The sequence below is a fragment of the Rhineura floridana genome, chromosome 5 (assembly GCF_030035675.1).
Source record: "Rhineura floridana isolate rRhiFlo1 chromosome 5, rRhiFlo1.hap2, whole genome shotgun sequence".
Classification (NCBI taxonomy): Eukaryota; Metazoa; Chordata; class Lepidosauria; order Squamata; family Rhineuridae; genus Rhineura; species Rhineura floridana.
In genome coordinates, this window is record NC_084484.1 from 114,261,201 (window position 1) to 114,288,772 (window position 27,572).

The following is a 27,572-nucleotide window of genomic DNA, read 5'->3' on the forward strand; positions in this document are numbered from 1 at the left end:
CCCTGACCTCACATGGAAGTACAGGACAAGATCAGGGACAAAGGGAGGTGCAGGATCATGGCAACCGCATGTTTTAGGTTGATCACCAAGGCCAGGCAAAAATGGTAGATCCCTGATTGGTCCCTATTTTATTTATTTTTTAGTAAAGAGTATGTTCTCAGTAAAATGGGGAAATTGGCCATTTTAAAAACAAAGGAATGAAATAAATAGCAGTGGTCCATCAATTTCATCCCCCCCCCCCATGTAAGCTCTCTCTCAGTCCTAGTGATTTCAGAGTTTGTCCCCAAAATACAATAGCTGGTAGCTTGACTGAAGCAATTTGCAATTCAGTGTTTTAGAGCAGAGACACACTTGCAGTTGTGCTGGCTTCCAGCTCTGTTTTCTGAAGTCACACAACGCTGGTCAGACACACAACTCCGACCCTTTTTACTCTAAAACCAGGGGAAGATGCAGCTCCAGTGCGTTTATCCATGAAATCAGCTTGAAGCTGAAATCAAAACGTGTTTGCCACTGTTTGATTAACCTGTTGCCACTCTATGGTGTGTCCAATGAAAATGCTTTGCTGTGGGTTCGCCCGAGAAGGTGATTGGCTGTGAGCGATCCTAAAAGGTCCGAGAGCAGCGGCGGTGGAGGGAGATGTGTCCAGCCATGGGCAAACACGTTGTAAACCCATTTCAAACCAAAGCCAGAGAAAATGGTCTTACTGCCTTCGAAGCGGCTAGTGTATCTGCAGCCTTAGCGTAAGTGTATGCTAGCTATAATTTTTAACCATATATTTGCATGGTGATGGTGGTAGTGCTGTTGCAACCCACCTTGGATCAGGCCATTCCACCAGCTGAAGACCAATACCTAGAGGAACCACATCATTTCCCAGCGAATGCCTAAGAACTTTGTTTTTCCAAAAAGGTAATTCCATTGCCATAATGATTTTCTGCTACAAATGCATATCTTACCATGTTTTTAATTTTAATATTTATAAAGCTCTAGATGTTTAGCAGACTCTTGAAGAAACTAAGGTTTTCTCACCTATTTGAAGAAGAAAATGCCTTTTTTCCTATTCTCCTACTTGTTTTTCAGAGTTTGAAAAGCAACACTTGTACACTTCCAGTCTATTGCTGGCATCAGCAATTAAAGCTGATTTGGAGCTCCTATGAAACATGCCTGCGTCCAAAAGATTGGACATCGCCACCACCTGATAAGAAAAGGGACAGGAAAATGCACTGGAAAGTGTGGGATAACAGTTGCTTGATGCAACATCATCTAATCACCACACAAACAAATGTTGGATGAATACTGTTTGAACAGGTTGTCTGGATGCAATTCCCTCTACATTCCGCAGAATGGACAGTTTTGCCTTTTGCATACTACATCGTCTACTGTCAAGATGCAGAGTCCTGTGAAACCAGGTTCCAAGAAGTTAGAGGGAAGGAGTTTTTGTGATTTAAAAGATAACTCTGAAGAAACTGAAACTGCCTCACCTACTTAAGTGAGTTGGAAAGGAGGAGCCACACGGCTTGCAAAAACATAAAGACTGGGTTTCACCCTGCCAGGTACTTCCTTATGTACACCACACCTATTTTATCAGTGACTCAAGTGAATACTGAAGCAAAAGGCAGCATGTTAGAAGAGAAAAACCACATCCTTCCAAATGTGGCAGTTACATGCTGCTTTTCAAAGAGTTCCAATGTTGGGATTATGTGTCTTCACCTGTTTTGTGGCATGGTCTGTGAGAGCAGGTAAGATTACCTCTTGCTTTTTTTTTTTTACTGTAACGAAAGAGAACGTACATTTCAAACTTTGAAATGGGCTGTACTGTACTGTGTGAGTCATGATTCTAAGCGCCAGTCGGACGGACGTGACTCTCACAAACAGTACAAAGGTTACCCTCCTGTGAAAATAAATTAAGATATTTTATCTTTGTACTCTGAACAGAGATATGCAGCTAGATTTACTCTGTGTGGTAGAAGAAAACAGGAAAAAAGAATCCTTCCTACTGAGATGTAATAGAGTAGTTTTACCACTGAGTATAGTATATAGCATATAGTATAGTGAACTGGCTCAGTGGTAGAGTACATGTTTTGTATGCAGATGTTCCCAGAAACAGACCATGGCATCTCCAGTTAAAAAGATGGAAAAAGCAATACTGTGCTAGATGGACCAATGCTGAGATTTAGTATAAAGCAGGTTCATACAACTTAAAAATCTAAGACCCTGATTCTTCAAAGCATGTTTATTCAAAAATAAGTTCTACTAGATATAATGGAACTTACTCTCAAGAAAGTATACATAGAACTGAAGCTTCAGCATGTCATAAATACATCAATAACAGTTATTTACTCCTCACATTCAGTTAGATTATGAATTAGGTCTCTAAAAGATGTTGGTGTCTCAGGCACACAAAACTGACTGAAAATTGATGTGAGATTTTACATTTGTATTGACTTTATACTATGGAACAATTTACAATTTATGTTTGCAGTGTCACTAGTCTGTTTTAAGTTGTATGTATACAATGCATTTTTGCCGCTTTAAGTAAAAGTTACATTGTAAAGTTTTTCAGCCTCAAGGCACTATCTTTCACACTACAGGAACATTTTATGACTGGAAGGGAGGAGGAAGAGGTGGAACCAAACAGTCTCGTAAAAACAGCCACTCTAACTATAAAAATACAGCCAACCTGCTAAAAGTGCTAGCACAGCTTAAGGAGGCTAGATGAATATTCATTCTTTGCAATAGTGGTGTGAAAGAACCTGCTTGTTAGAATGATAGCAATTTGAATGCATGTTTAGGTACAGAAAATGAAGATTAAAGCATTTCATAATGGTTAAATCCATTGAAATGTTGGCAAGATATGGCCAATTCAATCAGAGCCAGTATTGTAATAGAGTGGGAGACTTGGATCAGCTAGCCCAGATTCAAATCCTTCTCGGCAATGACATTTGCTGGGTGGCCTTGGGGAAGTCACATATTCTGAGCCTAAGCTACTTTACAGGGTTGTTGAGAACATAAAACAGGATAATCCTCAAGCAAGCTTTCTTGTACACCTTGGGGGAAGGTGAGACCTGACCAAGTGTTTATCTCTCACTTATTTTATTTTTCAGATATAGGACAAGAATGCCCTACATTTACTGATCTTAATTTTGCCAATTCTCTGATTGGTACAAATCTGAAAGTGCAACTGCTTTTGTACACAAGGAGAAACCAAAACTGTGCAGAGAATCTCAGTGAACGTAACCTAACAGCTTCTACCTATCTAAATGTGACCAAGCAAACTATTATTATTATCCATGGCTACAGACTTACAGGTTCTCCACCAATATGGATTGATAACATTACAGAGCTTCTGCTTGAAAAAGAAGACATCAATGTCATAATAGTAGATTGGAATCGAGGTGCCACAAATGTGAATTATTTTAAAGCTGTTGACAGTGCCAAGAAAGTCGTAGAAATTTTGAAGAACCTTATTGATCAAATGCTGGTAAGCAAGTAATGACACAACATTCTTCTTCGCCTGTCTAACCCAGTTTACTGTCTTACAAGGGTGACATGACCTTGGTTAATTCTTGGGAAATGTACATAGCACAAGGGTATAATGAGATGTGCCAACTGTTGCCTTTACACATTACACTTTTCTATACGGAAGGCATTTTGTGCAGGAAAAATGTGTGAGCTTGCATGTCGATTGACATTTGCAATGATTGCACAGTTGTATATGTAGCAGGAACCCATGGCCAATTATAACTTCCCAGGATTTGCACACACAGAAGACAATGCAAGTGTATGATTTACGTTGATTTCACACTTTTCCCCTATGTGAAATTTCTTGCCACGTAGGAAGAGGAAAATGTGGGAAGAAGTCCTTAGATCTGAGGCACACAAACCACAGATACTAGGGCTGTGAACAGTCCCTCCCCCGTTGTGATCCAGTGCCCAGTCTGGCACTTTGGATCAGGCCTCATCCGACCCAAGACAAAAGGTACTGACACAGATCTGGGCCCTGCATTGATTTGCAGACCAACCCTAACCCTAATTACCCTAACCCTAATTAAACATGTGTCAGTAAGAGGGAGGGAGAAGGAGCTGCTGACTCTCCATCTCCATCTCCCCCTCCCAACTGCATGTTTTATAAGTCCAATCCCCTGCTCAGTGCAGGAATACAACTTAAAGCATACTCATAAACTTAGGCTGCATGCCTGCCTCTTCTTCCCTCCTGCAGCTTGGCTGCCCCAGCTTTTGACAGTCTCAGATCATTCTGGGTGGTCTGACACAACTCGGAACAATCTTGGGCTGTCTCAACCCAATCCAGCTGTAGTCCAGATTGGCCCAAATCAGGTTGATTTGGTTCAGGATACAGGCTTTGGTCAGATCTGGTGCACAGCCCTATCAGATGCCAAGTAGTGGTTGCTTTATGTTGGGTTGTGCTGTGACTCCAAACTCCTGGTGAAACATTATTCTGCACTTGCTGCCTTGTGCAATAGCAGACAGTCTTGTACTCCCACATTTAGATTTACAATGACAAGAAATAACCTGGAAAAGCTGTAGCTCATTAGAAGAGCGCCTGCTTTGTATACAAAGGAGTCCTAGGTTCAATCTGTAGTATCTCCAGCGAGGGTTAGGAAAGATTCCTGTCTGAAACCCTGGAAAACCACTGCTAGTCAATGTAGATAACACTGAGCTGGATTGACCAGTGGTTTGACTTGGTATAAGACAGTCTGATGCATGATGCATGCTGGCCCATCATAGGAATAGCTTGCCACCAATTGTTATGTTATTAATTAATGGGTATGAAGGTGATTTACAAACATACCATAAAAACTACAATCATTTTACAAAACTACAAAAAGCAACTAAAGACAGATTTTAAAACAGTACAAAATAGATACCTAAGACACAGACCTTTTCATCCAGATGGAAAAGCTTCTTGAAACATAAGTCTTGCATTGTTTGCAGAAAGAACAAATAGCAGGTGTCTGGTGTATCTCAACAGCTATGGAGGCTGGTCAGTTAGGACGAATGGGGCACTGCCCCATCAACTTCATCCTACCCTTATCTTGCCCCCACCTGCCTGCTTTCTTACTTACAACTAGTCCAGGCTTGTGTTGCCGTTGTGTACTGCTCTGAAATAAATTGTTACTTACTCTACATAGAAGTACTCAGAAACAGAGTCAATGTGGGTATACAGTGCCTTGAAAAAGTAATCAGACCCCCCTGACCAATGCTGTCATATTACTGCATTACAAATGGTACAATGTAATTTTGTTCTGTATGATATTTTATTTTGAAACACTGAAACTGGGGGTCTGGTTACTTTTGCAAGGCACTGTGTATTGCCAAGTCATAAATACGTAGCATTCTTGTATTGTTATACAGAGGCCACAAAGATGTTAATTCTCTGTTACAAAGTTGTTCCTTCTGAAAAAATTGCTCAGTGTCTTTTGAACTTCCAAAACTGGAACATGGCTCTTTAAGAAGGAAAAAAAGCATTCTTTTTTACTACCCCAAGTGCTCTATAGTTCACATTTCTATAACCTTCTATCCATGCATGTTTGCTGACAGGCAAATGGAGCCTCTCTGGACTCTATATATATGATTGGAGCAAGCATTGGGGCTCACATAGCTGGATTTGTCGGAAAGGCATACAATGGCAAAATTGGAAGAATTACCGGTAAGCCTTCCAAACTGGACATCCTGCTGTTAGTGTTTTATTCTGTGTTCCCCTTCTTGTACCTGCTAGGGCTGTGTGCATCACCCCAATCTGATCTGGGGCCTGATATTGCACTTCAGATCAGCCTCAATCCAACCTGGATCCAGACCCTAAATAGATTTAGGGGCCTGCCCTAATACTTAATTAGGGTTTTAAACCCTTATTAAACAGGTGGTCAAGGCTGGGGGGAGGAGACACAGCAGTCATCCTGCTGAATGTATTGCTGCAGGGAATGTACTGGTGAAGCAGACCCGTGAAGGGAGCATGATTGAACCTTCCACTCACCAGCTGATGAGCAGATAATTCAGTCATGCTTGGTGCTGCTTTGCCAGCACCAGTGCATTCCCTCCAGGGAAGTGCTGATAAAGCAGTCCCTACAGACGCTTCCCACCTCTCCCTCTCCACCCACCTCTCCCTCTCCACCCACCTCTCCCTCTCCACCCACCTCCATTGCCCAACTGCTCTGTCTTTAGACAGCCCTGGATAGTTCCGAGTGGGCCAACCCAAACTGAGACAATCCAGCCTGAAGCCTGGATTAGCCTGAATTGGCCAGATTCAGTGCACAGGCCTAGTATCCACTTGCTGATTGATTCAATATCTCACATAAAGTGATTAGAGACAAACTAATTTAGTCAACCCGCAGAAGCTGTAGTAGATGGAGATGGGCTTCAGTTGATTGACCATTGTCATGCACTCAGCTGGAATCTGGCCTTCTTCAAAGAGACACAACTGAAATGAGGGGTAGCCAACATGGTGCCTCCAGATGTCTTGAAGTACAATTCCTATCAGTCCGAACTAGCTGGTCAATGGTCAGGGATGATGGGACCTGTAATCAACAACATTTGGAGCGTACCAGGTTGACTACTCTTGACTTAAACAATGAAAAGTCAGATTTTGGTGACCCCACCCCGAGCACAGTTTTCAGCATAGAACCTATGTAGGTCAGCTGTTTAAATAAATATCAGTCAGACCTGGAGCAAACACGTCATGAAGGCAAGCCCTGAGTCGCTGCTAAAAACTGTTCTTTGGAAGCTTAATGAATTCTGTTTGTAGACAGTGGAACAAAGACATTCAGGTTTATGAAGGGAGAGTTTACCATCCAAATTCTAAATACTTTGATCAGAATTCAGAGAAAGCGAGTGTTCTTTAGTTAGCTTGAATTCAATGAGTTGTGCCTCCACAGTGAAAGTGATTTCTGTTGCAATCAGTGGACTTACCTTCCATATAATGGCCATGATCATGGAATGCACCTTTTTTTTCTTTGAGGAGAGGAGTGCCTGCCTGTTTTCCTAACAGACAGCTTGTAGAGATTTGCTATGCTGAGTTGCTACATGTCTCTGTGACCTCTGGAACCTTTCTCAAACCTCAAATATGTGCGTGCATTAGATTGCAGCCAGTGCATTTAAGATCCAGAATGTTAGAAAAAGCCAAACCGGGGTAAACTGGAGGGAAGGCTAATTTGTTTAAATAATGGGTGTGTTTCCTGTTACTGTTAATGTTTGCACTGATTAAGCTTAACAGTTAGAAGGCAGCTCTTTGACTTTATACTTGTGTATTTTACCCTGGTGTGATCTGCCTCCACTCAGTATTCTTTATATTAATTCTTTTTTAAAAAAACTAAAAGCTCTACTACAGTAAGACTAGCATTTTCATTTTTCACACCAGGTCTTGACCCAGCAGGGCCATCATTTACTGGAAACCCACCCAGCCAAAGATTGGATCACACTGATGCTCAGTTTGTTGATGTTATTCATAGTGATATTGACGGTAATTACACACTTTTGAATTTCTAGAACCCTATAATAGAATGTTTTCTCCTTTCCCCACAACCTGCTATGGTATGGCTAGGAGACAAATAGTGTTCTGAAAGGCTTGTCTATAACTACATTTAATATGATTTTTATTATTTCATTTTATCTTTGAACAGCAGGGTCTCCTGCCACACCAAAAAACTGTTTTTGAAGCTGCCATACCACTGGGCTGCTCTTTCATAAATACTTGTTCAAAGCCAGCATTCAGGCAAAATGTTCATTTGTTCCTGCCCAACGCAATTAATCAAAGTTCACTGACTATCCTCAGTGGGTTTTAGTGAAAAAATGACCCCTTGCCACATAAAGCAAGTCATGTCACTTCTTAATTAAAGGGTAAAAATGCAACATTATTTATTTTAGAAAAATCTCACTGTTCAGATAAAAACCTTCCAGAGTGGCTGAGAGTTTTCAAATAAATGAGTGTGTTATCTAGAATAAGACAATGATCTAAAACAGAACTAAAAACAGTAATAAGAAGCCAAATTTAACAGTGCAAACCTACATATGTCTGCAAAGAGATAAGTCCCATTTAGTTCAGTTTAATGTACCCTCCAGGTGTATTTGTGTATAGGATTACAGCCTAAAATGGTATAAAACACAACATTTAAAAGGCTTGTGGAAGTAAATAAATAAAAAGGCTTCACCTGATGCTGAAAAGACATCAGTCAGTGCCAAGCCAGCCTCCCTGAGGAGAGCATTCCATGCTTTATGTTTGGCTCCCCAAACAATCATACAATTTTTCAGGTTGGACCAGTGATAACATTTGGCAGGGCATTCTGTTGGTCTAAGGAAAGGTCCATATGTTACATTCCAGGGACAACATAACCATCCTTGGCCAATTTATATTCTATCCAGCCATCCCAGGCAAAACATCTGCAGTATGTTCTGGCCAAAGCATTGTTCAGATAGCTGCCACACACTTGTCACTTAACCCCATGTGACTAAGGACTGGACAGTATCTTAATTCCAGTTTTTCTGAGCTGGCACACACATGCCTCTTCATCTCCACCCCCTGTGCATCCACAGATTATAACATTTCTGTAATACGAGCCCATCATCATTGCAAAAATGAGTAATAGATCTTCCTTCTTTTTCTTTTTAAAAATCCTGACAAATTATTTAAAAAAAGATTAAAAAGGGAATTGGCTATTATTTATTCTGAAGTTCTATCTGATTCAGCCAGAGGAATGGCTGTATACTATAGCCAGTATGGATTTTTCACATTCTACCATGTTAAATTGAAAATTATTTATTTATTTATTTTATCTCCCACCCTTCCTCCCAGTAGGATCCCAAGGTGGCAAAGAAAAACACTAAAAACACTCCGAAATATCATAAAAACAGACATCAAAATATATTAAAACAAAATACGTTGAAAAACATATTAAAACAAATCATCTTTTAAAACTTATTTTTTAAAAAGCTTTAAAAACATCTTAAAAAGCAATTCCAACTCAGACCCCCCATGTCATTCTGCTGCTTCCCATAAGCTCATTTCAGAACAAAATCTTTATAGTTCTAAACTGAGAAACACTCGTTTAACAACCTTCTAGATTTTCATGATGATACACAAAACACTCAGAGAGAATCCACAGTTTAAAGTCTAAAACACGAGTAAAAAAATCCAGAACCCTGGTGAATTCTTTTCTGTCAGCAGTCTCATAATTTGTTGAAATTAATTAAAAAACAGACATGTTCAGAGTACCTATAATCCTATTGCTGACCTTGCCCCATAGTCTGACCTTCGTCTTCTGCAGTTTAAATTAATTTAATTAAATAATTAATTTAAGACAATTAACATTGGAATCTATGATAGTGCCGGGCATGCTCAGTAAAGAACCAGCTGTCAGTGTTCTAAAAACCAGACTAAGAGCTGTTTGGCTTGGCTAATCAGGACCAGCAATTTGGGTGGGCAACTACTTATGTTTGCTGTAGAATAAAAAGATGGGAGGAAACCCAAAAAATAATGATAATGTTTACCTTTTGGAAAGTAAAGGAGCTTTCCCTCTGCCCACTGCCCATCTACTCAATCTCCTCTCCTCCTTCTCCTCCCCCCCATCGTGGCCAAGCCTGTTGGAATCAGACTCGCTGGTGTATTTTTCTCCATTATGTTAAATGAGAAACTTCATGGATCACACAAGATTCTGCATCTCTACACAGCATAATTAGGCATGGCAACTCAAAGTGAAGCAATTAGACACACACCCTTACGACCCTTAAGTAGGTCTGCGTGGACTCTTTACTTGTGTGAGGAAGGTGTCACAGAACAGAAATGTGTGTGCAAACAAGTGCTCTTCCTAGTTGGAAAAGTAGGGGCCAGCTGAGCCTGCCGGCGCAGTTGTCTGCATATCTGGGGTGCCTGCAGTGGTGGTACCTCATCAAGATCCTCCTTCTCTATAGGAGGTGTGCACAGTGGCAGTGGCTTGGGCAAAGAGGGGGAGTGGAGTGGAGGAGAAGGGGCTGGTTTCTGATCAGCCAGCATTCCCTCTGTTGTAACTGGAGCGGTCACTGTTAAAAGTGCTGAAGACTTCTGCTTCAGCATTTCCTGGTTGCAGGCCACTGGGATCTCATTATCCTTCCCTGGATCCCATTATATATCTTTTCCTTCTTCTTCATAACTTCAGGAATGCTCCATGGGGTTCATGACATCCTCCCCCTTCCTTTTCCTCCTGTCCTCGTCCCCCCTCTTACCCCATGATCAGTTTCACCTATCCTAAGCATGATTGCATGGGATTCCCCTCTCCCCTTCTCGTCTCCTTTCTGTTCCTTCTTTCCTCCTTCCTCCCCTCCCCTGTGACCTCTCCCCTCCTCCCCCTTTCCCTCCCTGCTCCCTGCCACCACTCACCATACTCTTAGAGGCACAAGGCACGTGTTATCAAATTTGTCCAAGCTACACAGCAAGTGGATTGGACTATGAAAGACCAACCCAAATGGTGTTTGCATTTTTTACAAATTTGTAGAGCGGTACGATATCTCAGAGAGGAGGTCAGGTCTCCTACTCCCCTGCTGTATTCACTATAGCTGCCCAATTTCCCTGCTTTTTAAAGTTTGATAGAAATATCTGTTGACTATAGGAGCTTTTTTTGCCTATTAGTGAATTTTTCTTCACTATGATTTTTTTTTTTTAGCTTTGGGTTACAGGAAGCCTTTGGGAAACATCGATTTCTACCCAAATGGAGGAACAGATCAACCTGGATGCCCAAAAACAATACTTGGTGGTAAATATAAATACAGATAAAGTAATTATAATAGAGGAAGACATCAGGAAGGGTCCTCCTCAAATGCGGCTGGTGAAATTATTTAACCATTCTGCTGTTGAATCAGTTAATAGCACTAGGAAACCATTGTGGCTTAACTCAGATAAATAATTTCCTGGCAGGCTGTTGAAGTCATCCTGAGTGATAATCTTTATATTCCCCGTTGATGGTGTAATTTCCATTTTCAAAGGGAAGGATTCAGTACCAATGCAGGAAGCAGAACTTTAATATATTGGTTTCACCTGCTCATCTCTAAATAGGGCTGCCACATATAGAGGAAAAAGAAAAAATCTTTACTTTTCTGTGCCTTGCACTTTAATTTTGTGCTGTTTGGTACTGGGAAATGAAATTGGTTGGATTTTGAGCTAAAGCATTTGGGCTTTTTTGAATGATTTTACTTAAGTTTATTTCAAAGCCTTCATGAGTTGTGGTATTCTAAATAAGTGTGTAATATATGTACCTCTCCAAATTCCCTGTTGCAGAGATAATGGTTACTGAGATAATAGTTGTGAAGTACTTTGAACCCTCAGTGCGGTATCCAATGTGAGCACCATTCCATTCACACAATGGGAGTTTCCCTTCCTCTCCTCTTCCCATGTGCCCCCCAAATCTGCTCCGGAGAGTCTCCCAACCATCTGGAGCAGATTTTGAGGTTGCACAGGGGGCTGCAGAGTTGAGGTGGGGTAAGTTCCATTGCACGAGCAGAAGTCTGTTGTGTGAATGGAGGGCAGCGTTGGATACAGCCTCAAAAATGTCATATTGCTTTTTATGAACACCATCTGTTTACAGTCTTGTGCACTGATACAACTATATAATAAAAGGCTAGTGGCCCTGAAGTAAGCAGAGTCATAATGAGTCCAGGTGGAAGAGAGAAGCAATTCTAAGTGAAGGAACACCTGCCTGGCACTTGTTTGGGGGATCAGAAATTTCCATAACATCTGCCAGGGCTTCAGCAAAGATATGACAGGAGAGCCTGCACAGGCACTACAGTCAGAATAGCATGTTTTCTGCTGTATGAGGGTGGGGTGTCCTGTTTACTACACCAGTGTGCATTCTTTGATAACTGTAGCTATCTGCTTTAAACCTGGCCTTAACTGAAAGGTGAGAAAGAATAGAGAGGCCTGACCCCAGAGTGGGAATCATCAGAGGCAGAGTCCTCCAATGATGGCAGCCCCAAGGAGGAGATAGATCCACTCCCCGATCCATCCCACCCAGGAAGCCGTGGGCATCAGACCCCAAATATCCTCCTCTGAACCCCAAAAAGCACCTCTGCCACCAGATTACCATAACTGGTCCACAGGCTCCTCAGATATCAGGACAGCCCTGAGGAAATATTCCCACCATAAGAAACCACAAGGCCTAGAAAAAGCCAGTGGCTGCAGAGAAAGGCACTGAGCCTTTAAGAGGCCAGATACAGAATTCAGCAAGAAGAGCCTCTAGTCATTGAATACATAATCTAAGTTATAAAGATCTGCCACCTGGACATGGCTGAGGCAAAACTTGCAGGTTTTGTCTCTATTGCAATATCACTATTTGTGGCCTTGAAATTGACACCTTGGTCTCCCTCCGAGTGAACATAGAGCAGGGGTGAGACTTGCTATAGCAAACACAGAATACAATTATGCTTCTGTTGAGTTGATCATTCTGTTTGATGATGGGAGTCTGTGAAAGAACTGTGTGTAGGTAAACATATAATGATCAACAGGCCCAGCTCTCCATTTAGAGGCAATTGGGCACTTTTAAACATAGCAATGCTCAGCACATGTGCCCTGGCATTTGCCAAGCAGCCTTTTTTTAGGGCAGATTCACATTAATTTTGCAAGCTTTCATATGTGCTAAAATGACAAGCCAGTCTGATAATCCATAAAAGAAAAAGATGTGTACAGCCTAAAATATTGCTGCTGAATAATATTAGTATTGCTTGTATAATACTGACATTGTATTGTTTCATTTTTTTCTTTCTCCACTTTAAGGATTTCAGTATTTCAAATGTGATCATCAGAGATCTGTTTTTTTGTACATGTCATCCTTGAAACCGAATTGTAATGTAACTGCATACCCTTGTGACAATTACACAGATTATAGGAATGGAAAATGTATGCACTGTGAAGCTTTTCAGCCACGTCCATGCCCGGTACTGGGTAAGAATTATTAATTATCCTGTAAGGGGAAATAGCACATTATGGAAAGTTTCCTAGTTGCCTAGTAATGAAGATGCTGCTCGTCATGTACTGATGATCAAATCTTGGCTTAATAAACCAGGTTATGCATGAGTTCCATATACTTGCAAAGAGCTTCTTTGCACGCATCTCACTCCTCCTTTGGTGCAAGCATGGCATCAAACCAGGAAGCTGCAGTTAACCATAGTTTTCTGTTACACATGAACCAGGAACTACTGTTAAAGTCTTCCCAACAAGCCAGGATTAAACTACGATTTTAAGTTAGCTTCTGAATCTGATTTGTTTTTCCACTCATGTGAGGAGTGGTGGTGAGGGAGGAAAAAGGGATCTGCATGCAGATGCCTGAAGCTTGAGCACTTACCAGGTCAGGAAGGCTGTTGATCCAGTGGAGGGCTCCTGCTGATTGAGGAAGGTTAGGTGACTTTTGCCAATTCTCTTCCATTGAAGGTTCCAGTGGTACCACCACCACTGTTCCAGAGGGGGTCCTCCAACCCTCCAGAGCAGATTTTCAGAGGATGCAAGGAGATAGAGGGAACTGGAAAAAGTGTCCCTGCCTCCATCCACTGGCAATTGCATCCTCTGATGCTCATGCTGGTGCAAGAGAAACTGAATTCAAGCCAAAGTGTTCAGGTTTTATGGTGATTGTTCTGAGATCTTAAGTTAATTATAATAGGCCACCTTCTGATGTTAAATTGTTATAGGATCACAGAACCAAAAGGCTGGCAGGATCTGAAGATCCAGTGCAACCCTTATGGCTAAACCTCCTACACAATAACCCACATTATCCTAGCGTACTGCAATCAAAGAACAGGAGTGAGCAAGATGGCACTTCATCAAAATGCCTTCCAGAATGAACAGATAGTTGATTTATGCGATCAAATAACACAATCACCAGATTTCTTGTAGGGCTGAGATACAATTACATTTGATTCTATAGATATTTTATATACAAAAAGATTGCCAAATAATGAAAAGCTCCTTATTGTCATAGCATTCTAATAAATATGACTTATGAGAGGGGGAGTGTCATGTAACCGTGAACGTGAATGTGATCACCTCACTATTGCAACTCCTAGTAGCTGTTGATTTTAAGGCAGAGTGTATCCTGAATTAATATAACATCCCAGAACACTGAAACATAGAGGATGTAATGTTCGTTTTTCATTTTACTGATTACATAGCTTAAATGAATGCATACTTGCTAATTAAGAGCAACTGTGTACACCTAAAAGTAAATACTACAGAGCCAAGAAATTCAACACTAAGTTAATCTACTGTGTGAAATATGGCATTGATCATAAGTGACATTAACTTGTGGGAAAATGGCCAGAAGTGTCATGTTTTCCCTGACAATCCATCTGGATTTTATAGAGCTTGGATTCTAAAGTAAAATTCTCTGTGGGCAGAGTCAGATTGTGTAACTATTATCCTGTCCTGTGTGAGTGCTTTGTAGGATTTGACAAATCTTTCCAAAAGAGAAAAGTAGTTTATTTAATAGTCTCATATTATCACCTGTGACTGCAAAGGGCAACCTAAAAATCATATGAATTTTTTTTTTTTAATCACCCTGTTGGGAATGAAGAAAAAAATGGATCTCAGTATTCTGCCTTTCTTTATTTTTTCTTTTTAAAAAACTAACAAATAAGTGAACTTCTTTTATATTAATGTGTGAAATTGATGCTAGTAATTTGGACTGCTTTTGTTGTATGGTAACTATATTGTTATTGTAAGCCACTTTGAGTTTAGTTTATAAAGAAAAGCAGGGTATATATTTTAAATAAATATAAATACATAACATAACTTTTACATGAGTGTATAATTCCATAAGAAAAATTACATGAATATGAGATGCAGAATGTGTACAAAAAAGTAAGCTTAGGGATACACAAGCCAATGATCAAATGTACTTGATGAGGCGCATTAACTCTAAAAGGTGATTTTTACTGTCTATGTGTTGGTCAAGCTGAACATCCAATGTGTGATCATTGTTTGGCCATGTGCACACTAGAAATCTCATGTGGCATGGTGATGGACCTACCAACTGCCTCCACCATTGGCTTCCAGCTACAGCTTCTCTTTGCAGGGAGAGGCCACTCCTGTGCTTTGAGACTGGAGGACATAATCAGTTAAATCCCCTTTTCCTTGTTTCTGCGTCCTGGTCTTTCTACTGAGCTTAGAAGCTGGAAGGGGAGGTAAAGCATAATAGTGTGCTTCCCCAAATACATACTCTGGAAGGCTCTCTCAGCTTGATCAGAAAGCGGTCCTAGCTGGTTCTATTCTTTGCAGATAATTTTGGGGCATGTTCTTGTCTACATAGATTGTTTATGGAACAAGACGAAAGAAAAGCAAACAACCCTGCTTTCCAAGTCATCTGAGAGCAACTGTGGCCATTCTCTTACTAGATTTCCTTCACCACCCAGCCCATCGTCTTCATAGGATTCTGTTGAGAATCCTGATAAATCAATAAAGCAAGATAACTAATAGTGACTTAAGACAGAAACAAATGCATATATATGTTAAGGGAAATGTAAGTTGAGCGGTTAATGTGCATCATAACTGGCCATTGTGTACATTTACCAGGCTTTGTGGAGAATATGCACATTAACCTTCCATAAAGAAGAATCATACACATTTCTCAGTTAATATTCATAATGTCTAACAGGCCTTGGGAAATGTGCATATATTGCCTGAATTATGTACATTCTCTGGACATTTTGCATAATCCTCAACAGGCTTTGTATGAATTTTAAACCTTGTCTCCCATGAAAAGACGACAGCCATGAGAGCAGGAGCGGGCAACTTTTTTTTCCATCAAGAGCTAGATTCTCTTGAAGCAATCTCTCAGCAGAGTGGGGGGGTCAGAAATGGCCGTGGGTAGGATCAGAGGTACTTCACACACTTTCTCTCCCAGCCTTCTTTTGTCTTCCTCAGCTGATTAAATCTTCCCTCCTTTGTGATTCCCATGAAGATTGACCTCATGCTGTTATTAAGGTTTTTCTTCAGTTCGAGAGCTAAGGTTTAGAAGTTAAACCTGCAACCCCCCTTGTGCTGCTCAGCTGACTAAGAATGGTGAAAAGGGGTCTGGACTGCAGAAAAATGTTAATCTTTATATGGAACTCCTCCTTCCTGTTGCTGTTCTGGTCAGTGGGAAGTATGTTGTAAGATGGGGCAGGGGACATGGATTGTACATCTCTGAACAAGGAATAGAAAAAAGGCATGTTTCTTGGGGCTATGCATACTGACCAGAGAATGTGCATGTTGCTCAGAGAATGTACAAAATGTAGTCGAGAGATGTACATTCCCCAAGGCCTATTGAAGATTATGCATAATGTACAAAATTCAGCTAAGAAATGCAATTCCCGAGTCTGTTGGGAATTATTTATGATCGCTGGAGAATGTACAAAATGCAGGTGATATATACACACACCCCAAACCCTTTGGGGGATTATACATAATGACCAGAGAAGGTACACAATTCAGGTGATGTGTGCACATTTCCAAAGGCCTGTTGGAAATTATGTGTATTGACTGAGAAATGTGCACAATTCCCTCTTCATGGAAGGTTAATGTGCACATTCTCAATAAGGCCTGGTGAATATGCACAGTGGCCGGATATTATGCTCAACTTACATTCTACTTAACATATATATTTAGCTGGAGAGGCAAAGGGGACAAAGTCTTATTCAGCTTCCTGTGCATAAACCTACAGACTGTACTGGAACTTAGCATGCATAACTTGAGTTCAAGTTCTTGTGAGGTGATTTTAGTTTTGATTTCCCAGAAAATTAGAAAACAAAATCATGATTTTTATCTTTCCTTTGTTAATTTTCTGTTGAACACATTCCAATTTAAATTTCAGGTTATTATGCTGATAAATGGAAGAGCCATTTAATTGAAAAGAAACCTCCTGTGACAACAGCTTACTTTGACACTTCAGACAAAGAACCATTCTGCAGTAAGTGATTAACCATTCTGCTTATACCTCAGTTTTCATTATCTAGTAACATTATGAACAAACCACTTTTTACTGTATAGATAACATTGCACATTCTTGATTAGACTTGGTTCTTTGTTGCTGCATCATTTATGTTCGTAAGATCTATGTATAAGGAGGGGGAAAGTGCTAAAAACAGGAAATTATGCAGGCATCTGGTAAAAGATGACAAATGAGCAGGATATGAGAATGAGAAAGAGCTGGATTTGCATTGGATAATCAGGAAAAGATGTATTTCAAGAATTACAAAGAAAGATGGGCAAGTTAGCTAGACATTTACTACTGCATTATGTCATGACTTGTATATCAATGTCATTTTCAGATGGTTAATTTTTTTGGTGGGTTTTTACATTTGAGAATTTGATGTGTGTTTCATCTAATCCTTGCAAACTACATGTAGTCTGAAGAAGGAAAGATGGGGATTATAGGAGGAGCACCACTGCTTTTGCTTGTATACATGGCCATAGGGGTCACCTTGTTTATTTTAAGATGTAAGATGTACTGTTGTTCCTTCCTAAGACATGGTCTAAAGGCACATAAGGCCAGCTTCCTGCTGAAGCTAACCAGGGTCAGGTCTGGTTAGTGCCTGGATGGGAGACCACCAGGGAACCATATGTAAGCTGCCTTGGGTTTCATGAAAAAGAAAGGCGGGATATAAATGTAATAAATAAATAAATAAATAAATATTGCATGGTAAACACAGAATATCACAACAACCACTGCCCTGGGCTCCTTCTAGGAGGAAGGGCAGGATATAAATTTACTAAATAAATAATAATAAATAAACATGAGCTGAATACTATTATTTTAATACCACCGAACTTATTTTTATCAAAAATCAAGAGGCCTTGAGATCACAGCTATTCTGAAATGCTATATTACAGCAATACAATGGTACAAACACAGAGTTTGGCTTTCTCAATCAGCCTGGATCTATTGTGATGGGTTTTTTTCTTGGCAAACTTCACGGGCACGCAGCAAAGGGATTTTAATGGTTCCTAATCATCTGGAGTGTTTACTCAAGCCTTTGGAGTGTGACACCCATCAGAATCTGGGGGAGGGACAGAGAGGCAGCTGGCAGTTTGAATTTGGCAATGGGAAGTTAGGGAGAGGATTTTGAACTCTGGTTGAATGGCAAGCCGTCTGAGGGGTTGTGGGAACCCATGTTGTTGCCCTCTGGAAATCTGATCCCAGATCAATGGCTTGGATGCCTGTTGCAGGAGCCTCTCTTTGCTTCTACTAAGCTCTGTTTGTAGTATCTGTTTCATTTACAAATATGCAAAGACATCGTAAGTCTCTAGTGTGCTCTCAAACTGAAGTCCTTGGACTTCTCGCCCCACTTGAGGAAGGGCAGTTGAATATGTGTTCTGCTGAGTACAGTATTTGATTGTATTAATTTACCTTTCTTTCCTCCTCTTCCTTCAGTGCATCATTACTCTGTGGATATTATTACCTGGAGCAAAAATAGTAGGAGAGGTTTCATAAACATCAAAATAACAGATGATGCAGGAAATACAACAGAATCAAAAATTAATAGGTGGGTCTTATTTTACTCAATCTTTTCTTTTCTTTATGCGAGGCACATTTCAGCTACGATTATGTGTATAAAGTAAGTCCCATTGAGATTAGTGATGCTTATTTCCCAGTAAATTACTTTTGAAAAAGAATGCCCATTTGAAGATAAATATGCAGAAACACCACAAAATACAAATAGGATGTGTCAGGAGTTGTGCCTGTTTTGTCATGTATCATTGTGATGTAGCGGCAAAGGTGCCAGTCATAAGAAAAATCAGTGTGCCTCATCAGTGCTGCAGTTAGCTGACTCAGTGCACCACCTTCCTGGGTCCCAACACATTAAATATGGCCAGTTCAGAGCTAGGAAATAATCTCAGAGATAAAAAGAACACAAGGAACATAACTGTAGTTTTTCTCTTAATGCTAATGTGGGGGTGGGGAAGGATGCGTGGTTGAGCATTAATGGACAGGATGCTTGATTCTTTCCCCATCTGATGATTCTCCTCTGGTTTAAATGATGTCTTGCCCCCCAACCACTCTGGCCAGGCTCACTTCCTATTTTGAAGCCTGTCTATTTTTTGCTGCGTGCCTGGGACTGCAAAAATAAGAAGATTATCAACTGGCAGGCAAGCAATAGATAGCTGGAAGGCTGTGTTTGACTTGCTGAGCTGCAAGTTGTACAGACCTGGGATAGGTGTTGATGTAACAATATATCCTGATTTCTCCTTAGTGAAGCAGCCACATTTCACCAATATAGAGAAGCCAATTTACTTGCTGGATTTTACTTGGATTTTGACAATGTATCAAAAATCGGCTTGACATTTTCTACAAGGAATGCAGTAGGCCCAAAGTACAAGCTTAGGGTCCTCCAAATGAGATTAAAATCCCTTTCAAATTCAAAAAGGTAAGCAGAGACTTGTTTATGAAACTGAATAAAATCTGCATTGACTGCTTTATTTGGAAGCTTACAGCTTTATATTTATCGTTCTAAACATGACTGTTAATAAGGCCAGTCTTATAAGCTAAGACTCATGGCAGCATCACATGAGACATAACTTTGATTTCAGTGGCAGGATAATTCTCCCCTCCACGTGCTTCTTTCGCACATAATTCTCATGAAGATCAGGAGATGATGGAAAGACAGAAAAAAAATTTTTTTTTAATAATTTTTATTCAAATTTTTCCAAAAACAAACAAAACAAAGTCAAAAAGACATAACTGTTGGAAAGACAGAAAAATTAAGTGTTCAATACTCATGGGCCAGAGAGTAGGTTATTGGGAATAGGTTACCCAATGGCAACAGGAGAAGGTGCAAAGGAACTGCCTGAGCCTGGAGGAGGAGGTTTAGAAAAGATAGCTGAGCAGCAGCAGCCCAACAAGACCTGCTCAATGACAGCATGGAAGGGAGGTGCAGAAGAGCAGTGACAGGGAACCTGCAGCCCTCCAGATGTTGTTGGACTCCAGTTCTCATCAGCCCAAGCCAGAATGGCCAATGGTCAGGGATGATGGGAGCTGCAGTCCAGCAGCATCTGGGGTGCCACAGGATCTCAACCCCTGCAGTAGAGGGTGATTAGGTAGCATGGGAATAATGTTGAAGGCAATACTGTTTCAAAACCTCCCATTACAATGGAAGCAGAATGGGTAAAGACTACTTGCTAGACCCATGACCTGCAAAGTAGAGTAAGTGAGCGTGTGTGCGTGCGTGCATGCCTGCTTGTGTGCATATATGGGTGTGTGCATGCGTAACAGGCAGCTAAACAGCAGATGCAAATACACTGAAGAACTCTGAAAGAGATGCAAGGATGACAGATTCATTCACGGAGGAACCGTATGATGAAGAACCAGAAATGTTAGAATGTGAGGTAAAAGCTGCTCTTAAAATACTTGGAAGAAATAAATCACCAGAAACAGATGCCATACCAATAGAGTTACTACAAGCTACTGAGACTGTCCAAATTTTGACAAAAATTTGTCCACAAATACGGAAAACTAAACAATGGCCCACAGACTGAAAGTGTTCAATATACATCCCAATTCCAAAGAAAGGAGATCCCAGGGAATGCAGTAATGATCAAACTATTGCCTTACTATACCATGCAAGTAAATACAACAAAGGCTCTTACCATATATGGAGCGAGAAATGCCAGATGTCCAAGCTGGATTTAGAAAGGGAAGAGGCACCAGAAATCATATTATTATTATTATTATTATTATTATTATTATTATTATTATTATTATTACATTTTATTTATACCCCACCTTTCGGCCAAACCACAAACACAAGTTGCATAATGGAACGGACCAAAGAGTTTCAGAAGAAAATCACCCTGTGCTTTGTAGATTACAGCAAAGCCTTTGATTGTGTAGATCATGAAAAACTATGGAATGCTTTAAAAGAAATGGGGGTGCCACAGCATCTTATTGTCCTGATGCGCAACCTATATATACTCTGCACAAGAGGCTACTGTAAGGACAGAATATGGAGACACCAATTGGTTCCCAGTTGGAAAGGGTGTGATGAGTGTATTTTATCAGCCTACTTGTTTAATCTATACACAGAAGATATCATACGGAAAGCAGGATTGGACCAAGATGAAGGAGGTGTGAAAATTGAAGGGAGAAATATCAATAATTTAAGATATGCAGACGATACTATACTACTAGCAGAAACCAGTAATGATTTGAAATGAATGCTGATGAAAGTTGAAGAGGAAAGCACAACAGCAGGACTACAGCTGAATGTCAAAAAGACTAAAGTAATGACAACAGAAGATTTCTGTAACTTTAAAGTTGACAATGAGGATATTGAACTTGTCAAGGATTACCTCAGCACAGTCATTAACCAAAATGGAGACAATAGTCAAGAAATCAGAAGAAGCCTAGGACTGGGAAGGGCAGCTTTGAGAGATCTAGAAAAGCCCCTCAAATACAAAGATGTATCACTGAACACTAAAGTCAGGATCATTCATACCATGGTATTCCCGATCTCTATGTATGGATGTGAAAGTTGGACAGTGAAAAAAGAGGATAAGAGAAAAATAAACTCATTTGAAAGGTGGTGTTGGAGGAGAGCTTTGTGCATACCATGGACTGTGAAAAAGACAAATAGTTGGGTGTTAGAACAAATTAAACCAGAACTATCACTAGAAACTAAAATGATGAAACTGACGTTAGCATACTTTGGACACATGAGAAGACATGATTCACTAGGAAAGACAATAGTGCTGGGAAAAACAGCAGGGAGTAGAAAAAGAGGAAGGCCAAACAAGAGATGGATTGACTCCATAAAGGAAGCCACAGACCTGAACTTACAAGATCTGAACAGCGTGGTTCATGACAGATGCTCTTGGAGGTCACTGGTTCATAGGGTCACCCTAAGTCGTATCGACATTAAGGCACATAACAACAACAAGAAACAGCAGCAGTGACATGAAGACACTCTCTGTAAGTGGTCAGTGAGAGTATGGTGGGAAAAAAGATGCAAAAAGAGAAGGTAACCTTTGCTAGTGCTGTCATAAGCCAGGGTTTTAGTTCTAATCCTGACAGGCAGACTCAGGTCTTTAGTCAGGTTAGGAGAGAATCGGTCTCCCATTCTAAAGTCACTATTGCACATCTGCCAGATGCGGAGCTGTGACTGCTCAAGAGATCATTTCCATAGCCAAATATCTCAGTATTCTGTGCAGTGTTTTGTGTGCTCACCTAAATTTGTCTTGGCCATAAATATTACTTGCTTCAGGCATGAACTCACTGGCCACTAGCCAGCAGAGAATTAGACAAGCTTAAGCTCCGTTCATTTCAGTAAGACGTAAGTGTACATAACTATATACTGGGTTGTGGTCACTGTGTCAGAAGGTTTAAGTTCTGTATATGCTTCATATTTATCTATGTATTATGTGCTTCATAGTGTGTGTGTGTTTTGCTTATATACAATTATGAACTTTGGCTTAAATGACAACTGAATTATTACATTGCTTAAAGTTCCTTATTACACAAGCATAGGCTGTAATTACATAATTGCATCTTGTAGTTTGGTAAAATATGTGGAATTGATGTGAACACACATATGGCTTCTGTAGCTATTCATCATTACTGTAATTGCATAAATACTCAGAGATATGTTAAAAACAACAGTACTTAACCAAGCTCGAAATGTTAATTAAATTAGAACAACGCCCAACGGAGCTTTTTAGGGTGGTACGAGGGCTTTTACACTCTGCCCCTCATGATACCATAGAAACATCTGAGGCCCGTTGCAACGAAATTGCGGAGCACTTCCAAAATAAGATCGCTGGCATCTGTAAGGACCTAGACTCTGATGTTATGACAGATGAATCCATTGAAGTGTCCAGAACGCGGTCTTGCCCTTCATTATTGGCTGAGTTTCAGTTGGTGCAGCTTGAGGAAGTGGACAAGGTGCTTGGAATGGTGCGGGCGACCACTTCTGCTCTGGATCCTTGCCCATCTTGGCTAGTGAAGGCTGGTAGGGCTGAAACCACCGGCTGGGCCAAGGAAGTAATAAATGCCTCCTTGAGGGAGGGAGTCATCCCTGGTAGTCTCAAGGAGGCAGTAGTGAGACCTCTTTTAAAGAAACCTTCATTGGATCCAGATGATTTAAACAACTATAGACCGGTGGCAAACGTCCCTTTTTTGGGCAAGGTTTTAGAGTGGGTGGTTGCCGGCCAGCTCCAGGCGCTTTTGGATGAAACCGATTATCTGGATCCGTTTCAATCCGGTTTTAGGTCCGGTTTTGGCACTGAAACAGCCTTGGTCGCCCTGTATGATGACCTCTGTCGGGAGAGGGACAGGGGGAGTGTGACTCTGTTGATTCTCCTTGATCTCTCAGCGGCGTTTGATACCATCGACCATGGTATTCTTCTGGGGAGACTCGCGGAGTTGGGAGTTGGGGGCACTGCTTGGCAGTGGCTCCGCTCCTACTTGGCGGATCGTCGCCAGAAGGTAGTGCTTGGGGAACATTGCTCGGCACCCTGGACTCTCCATTGTGGAGTCCCTCAGGGGTCGGTTCTGTCCCCCATGCTTTTTAACATCTACATGCAGCCTCTGGGTGCGGTCATCAGGAGTTTTGGAGTGCATTGCCATCAGTACACTGATGACGCGCAGCTCTATTTCTCCTTTTCATCTTCTTCAGATGAGGCTGTTGATGTGCTGAACCGCTGCCTGACTGCGATAATGGACTGGATGAGAGCTAATAAACTGAGACTCAATCCAGGCAAGACTGAGACACTGTTGGTGAATTCTTTCCCGGCCCAGATTGTGGATGTTCATCCTGTTCTAGATGGGGTTACACTCCCCTTGAAGGAACAGGTTTGTAGTTTGGGCGTCATCTTTGATCCTTCCCTGTCGCTTGAGGCTCAAGTGGCCTCGGTGGCACGGAATGCATTTTACCATCTTCGGTTGGTAGCCCAACTACGTCCCTATCTGGACAGAGATGACCTCGCCTCAGTTGTTCATGCTCTGGTAACTTCTAGACTGGATTACTGTAATGCGCTCTACGTAGGGCTGCCCTTGAAGACAGTTCAGAAACTTCAGCTAGTGCAAAATGCAGCGGCCAGGATGTTGACGAGGACCAGCCGGTCCGTGCATATAACACCTGTGCTGGCTCATTTGCACTGGCTTCCTATCCATTTCCGAGCTAGATTCAAGGTGCTGGTTTTGACCTACAAAGCCTTACACGGTGTGGGACCGCAATACCTTGTGGAACGCCTCTCCCGCTATGAACCTACCCGTACAGTTCGCTCAGTAAATAAGGCCCTCCTCCAGGTACCAACTTATTGTGAAGCCCGGAGGACCGTTACTAGATCTAGGGCCTTTTCTGTGGTGGCCCCCGAATTGTGGAATAGCCTCCCTGAAGAGATACGCCTGACGCCTACGCTGCTTTCTTTTAGGCGCCAGGTTAAGACCTGGTTATGCTCCCAGGCATTTTAATGTTTTAATTGTTTATATTCTATGTTGTATTTTGTTGATTGTGTTAATTATTTGTTATCTGATTTTATTGTAATATTCCTGTATTTTATCCTGTTTTGTACACCGCCCAGAGAGCTATTAGCTATGGGCGGTTTATAAATGAAACGAAATAAATAAATAAATAAATAAATAAAAATAGATAAGAAATTGCACAGGCATGAAAGAATAATGCTCCAAAAATTGTATTAATTTATGATGCACCAACAATATAAAGTACAAAGCTGATAAGAACTGGAAGAAGAATTAAGACAATCTGACTCCCTTACCACAATGTTCAAAGCAAAATGGTCTTGAGAAAGGGATCCCAGGTTGTATGACTGCCCTTTATCTGTGTATACTTTGTGGAAGAGGACTTTTCATAAGAGGCTTTGCAGTGTGAATATTGATGGGAAATGTTGGTTTTAGCTGAGTGTTGCACACAAAATAGTTGTATGAATCAGTTCTTTGATACAGAATTGTACAGTGCAGGTTCAGCATTGTATAAATATAGGTATATAAAATCAATCTTTTCTTTACATCCTTCCTGATCTGATTTGGTGCCTTGGTTGTGTCCTTAAGATCAATTTGGAATGTTCTCTAAGTATCATGGTGGAACACAGGGATAGATGTATAGAATTGCACTGTGATCGTGCGTGCAAGAAGCTCAACTTGAGCACACATAGGGGATCATTTGAGAAACATGTAGGGGATCATCTGAGACTTTGAATCAACAGGTATCCTTAAGAACTGCCCCCTTATTTAAGATGAATAACAGAAGCCTCAGACAAAGATTTCCAAAGCAATAAAAAGATTTTTTTTAAAAAAAAATGTAAATACTTTCATTAAGGTGTTAAATGCTAATAAGGAACAATAGTATTTTATATTGTTATTGTTGTTATTTTACAGCTTAATGCCCAGATGGCTTCTAAGTAGCTTCTAAGTAGATATTAACAATTATATGTAAATATGGTTTAAATGGACAAGCAAACATGTACTATATCATCTTCTAGCAAGTGTGGGAAAGCACCTAATATGGAAAGGGGGAGCAGAAGGGGAATAGACAAGTACTGGATTCTATTAGAGGTGTGTGGGTTCTATCTCCACCTTGTATTCCTGTTTTTGAGTTTAATAATTTCAAAAAAAAGGGGAAAAGCTGTATTTGCAGTGCACTTACCAATGGTTCATAGGATCTGTGATTTTAAAATGTAAAAATGTTTAAAAGGTGACAGCTGGAGGGAAATTGCTCTGTAGTTGCTTCCAAAATAGGAATATGGGAGAAATGCATTTCAATTTACATTTCAATGTGGACCTACCTAGCTTGTGCTTATTGAAACAACATACAAACCAAAATGCAGCTATCCTCCAAAATTTGTACTTCTCTGAATGTTGCAATGCAGTTATCCAGTGAACAAATACAACAATGAATTTGTAATAGAAAAGTGTGCATAAATATGCATATACAGTAATACTTGAGTTAGATAATCCTCCAGGAACCCAAAGTCATTTTAAGGAAGGCTTTTTTTAAAAGTGAAACTGACCGCCTTTGCTTTGCTATGGATAAACCTTCAAGCCTATGCCTTTGCTTTAAGGTGAAACTGACAAGCCTGTGTTTGCTTTCTTATGCTATTTTTAAAAAACAATCGATTGCCTTTCTGTTGACAGTATATTCTCTCCTTATTCTCTCTACAGGATTCAGCTATGTAGATATGATTTTATTCTACTGGAGAATATTGAAGCAACGTTCAGACCTATTCCATGCCATGATATTGCAGTGTGAAACAATAGCATTTATTAAGCTTGCCGGCAGGCATACAGTTAGATAGCAATAAGAAATGGCATAGAACTCAAGCTCCCTTCAAGAAGGCTAAATTTTCAAACATCATGGCTTCCTTTAAGGATCATAGAATGAACATCTACAAGAAAATAGGATATTTCTGATGTGTTAAGTTACATATGAGACCAGCAATCCATTTCTAATTAACAAGAATAGAATCAATACTGCAAATCATATTGTGTATAGACTTAGACTGCAGTCCTGTACACAATGGTGCTAACTGATGTCATGCTGAAATCAAATTACCACAGCAAAAACAAAAAACAAAAAATGGGTTGCAACCCAAAAAATAGATCCATTGAAATGAATGGACCTAATTTAGTCATACCTATTAATTTCAGTGTATGAGTATGACTAACATTGGATACAGTGTATTTTTTTCTCAATACCTTTCATATTAGACAGATGTAGCAGCTTTTTGAGGTGAATTTACCATACCAGAAATCAGGGAAACAAGCTGATAAGACTCTCCTTTGGGTCTGTGAAGAACTGTAAAAGACTTTGGTGGAGAAGTATTTGTGCTTCTTGGAGCCCACAGAGCCACAAAGACTTACTAAGCTGAGATGGTAAGTGGATTAAGTTGCTAGTTTGTGACACAAACAATGCAATCAAGATGAAGAAGCCAATTTTTAGCCCCATTCAGATGTTTGGAACTCACAGATACCAAGTGTATGAAGGTGCTATTCGGATGTATGGGCTAGTCATCCTCCTCAAGATACCAATGCACATGCCAGCCATATGCTCTGGCTGATCATCCATCAGTGCCATAATTTGGTCAGTGTATGCTTTGGTGTCTAGGGCAGCCTTTCCCAACCAGTGTGCCTCCAGATGTTGTTGGGCCACAATTCCCATCTTTCCTGACCATTGGCAATGCTGGCTGAGGCTGATGGGAGTTGTGGTCCAACAACATCTGGAGGCACACTGGTTGAGAAAGGCTGGCCTAGGGGGTGGACCTAGTCAAGGGGTGGACAATCCTTGTCAGCAGCCATATGCCGGTGGTACGCAGAGCCAGAGGCAAATGTGGATGGGACTAGAAGTGTGCAGAGCAATAGACGTGAAACTTACCTTTGTGCAGTTGGCTACATTCCAGACATGCAAGAATCAGAGGTCTACATACATGTACACACATACATCCTGCATCCAGGCAACCTTATCACAGTCCAAGGACAGAGCCAGGAAAAAAATAACTCAAGGAGAGTGGTGAGCAAGGCCAGTAAGGGGCATGTCCTGCAAAGAGGGGGGGGTGTACTGATGAGAGCTGTGTGGGTAGAGATAATGCTATTGCCAGTTAGATAGGAGAGGGGCATTTGTGGATT

The 27,572-nt window shown here is 40.8% G+C and overlaps 1 protein-coding gene across 2 annotated transcripts; it reads left to right on the forward strand.

Annotated features, from left to right (window-relative positions):
* The first annotated feature begins 1,239 nt into the window (after window positions 1–1,239).
* On the forward strand, window positions 1,240–27,572 carry LIPI (lipase I). Of its 2 annotated transcripts, XM_061627927.1 has the most exons (10): window positions 1,242–1,736; window positions 3,102–3,478; window positions 5,557–5,665; window positions 7,370–7,471; window positions 10,644–10,733; window positions 12,746–12,913; window positions 16,812–16,907; window positions 18,372–18,483; window positions 19,192–19,365; window positions 26,112–27,572. In XM_061627927.1, exons 1-10 carry the CDS (start codon window positions 1,649–1,651, stop codon window positions 26,197–26,199), a joined length of 1,404 nt encoding a protein of 467 aa, XP_061483911.1. In that variant the 5' UTR covers window positions 1,242–1,648; the 3' UTR covers window positions 26,200–27,572. The 2 variants fall into 2 exon arrangements, with proteins under 2 accessions (XP_061483912.1, XP_061483911.1); XM_061627928.1 differs by lacking the exon at window positions 19,192–19,365 and having other exon boundaries at window positions 1,240–1,736.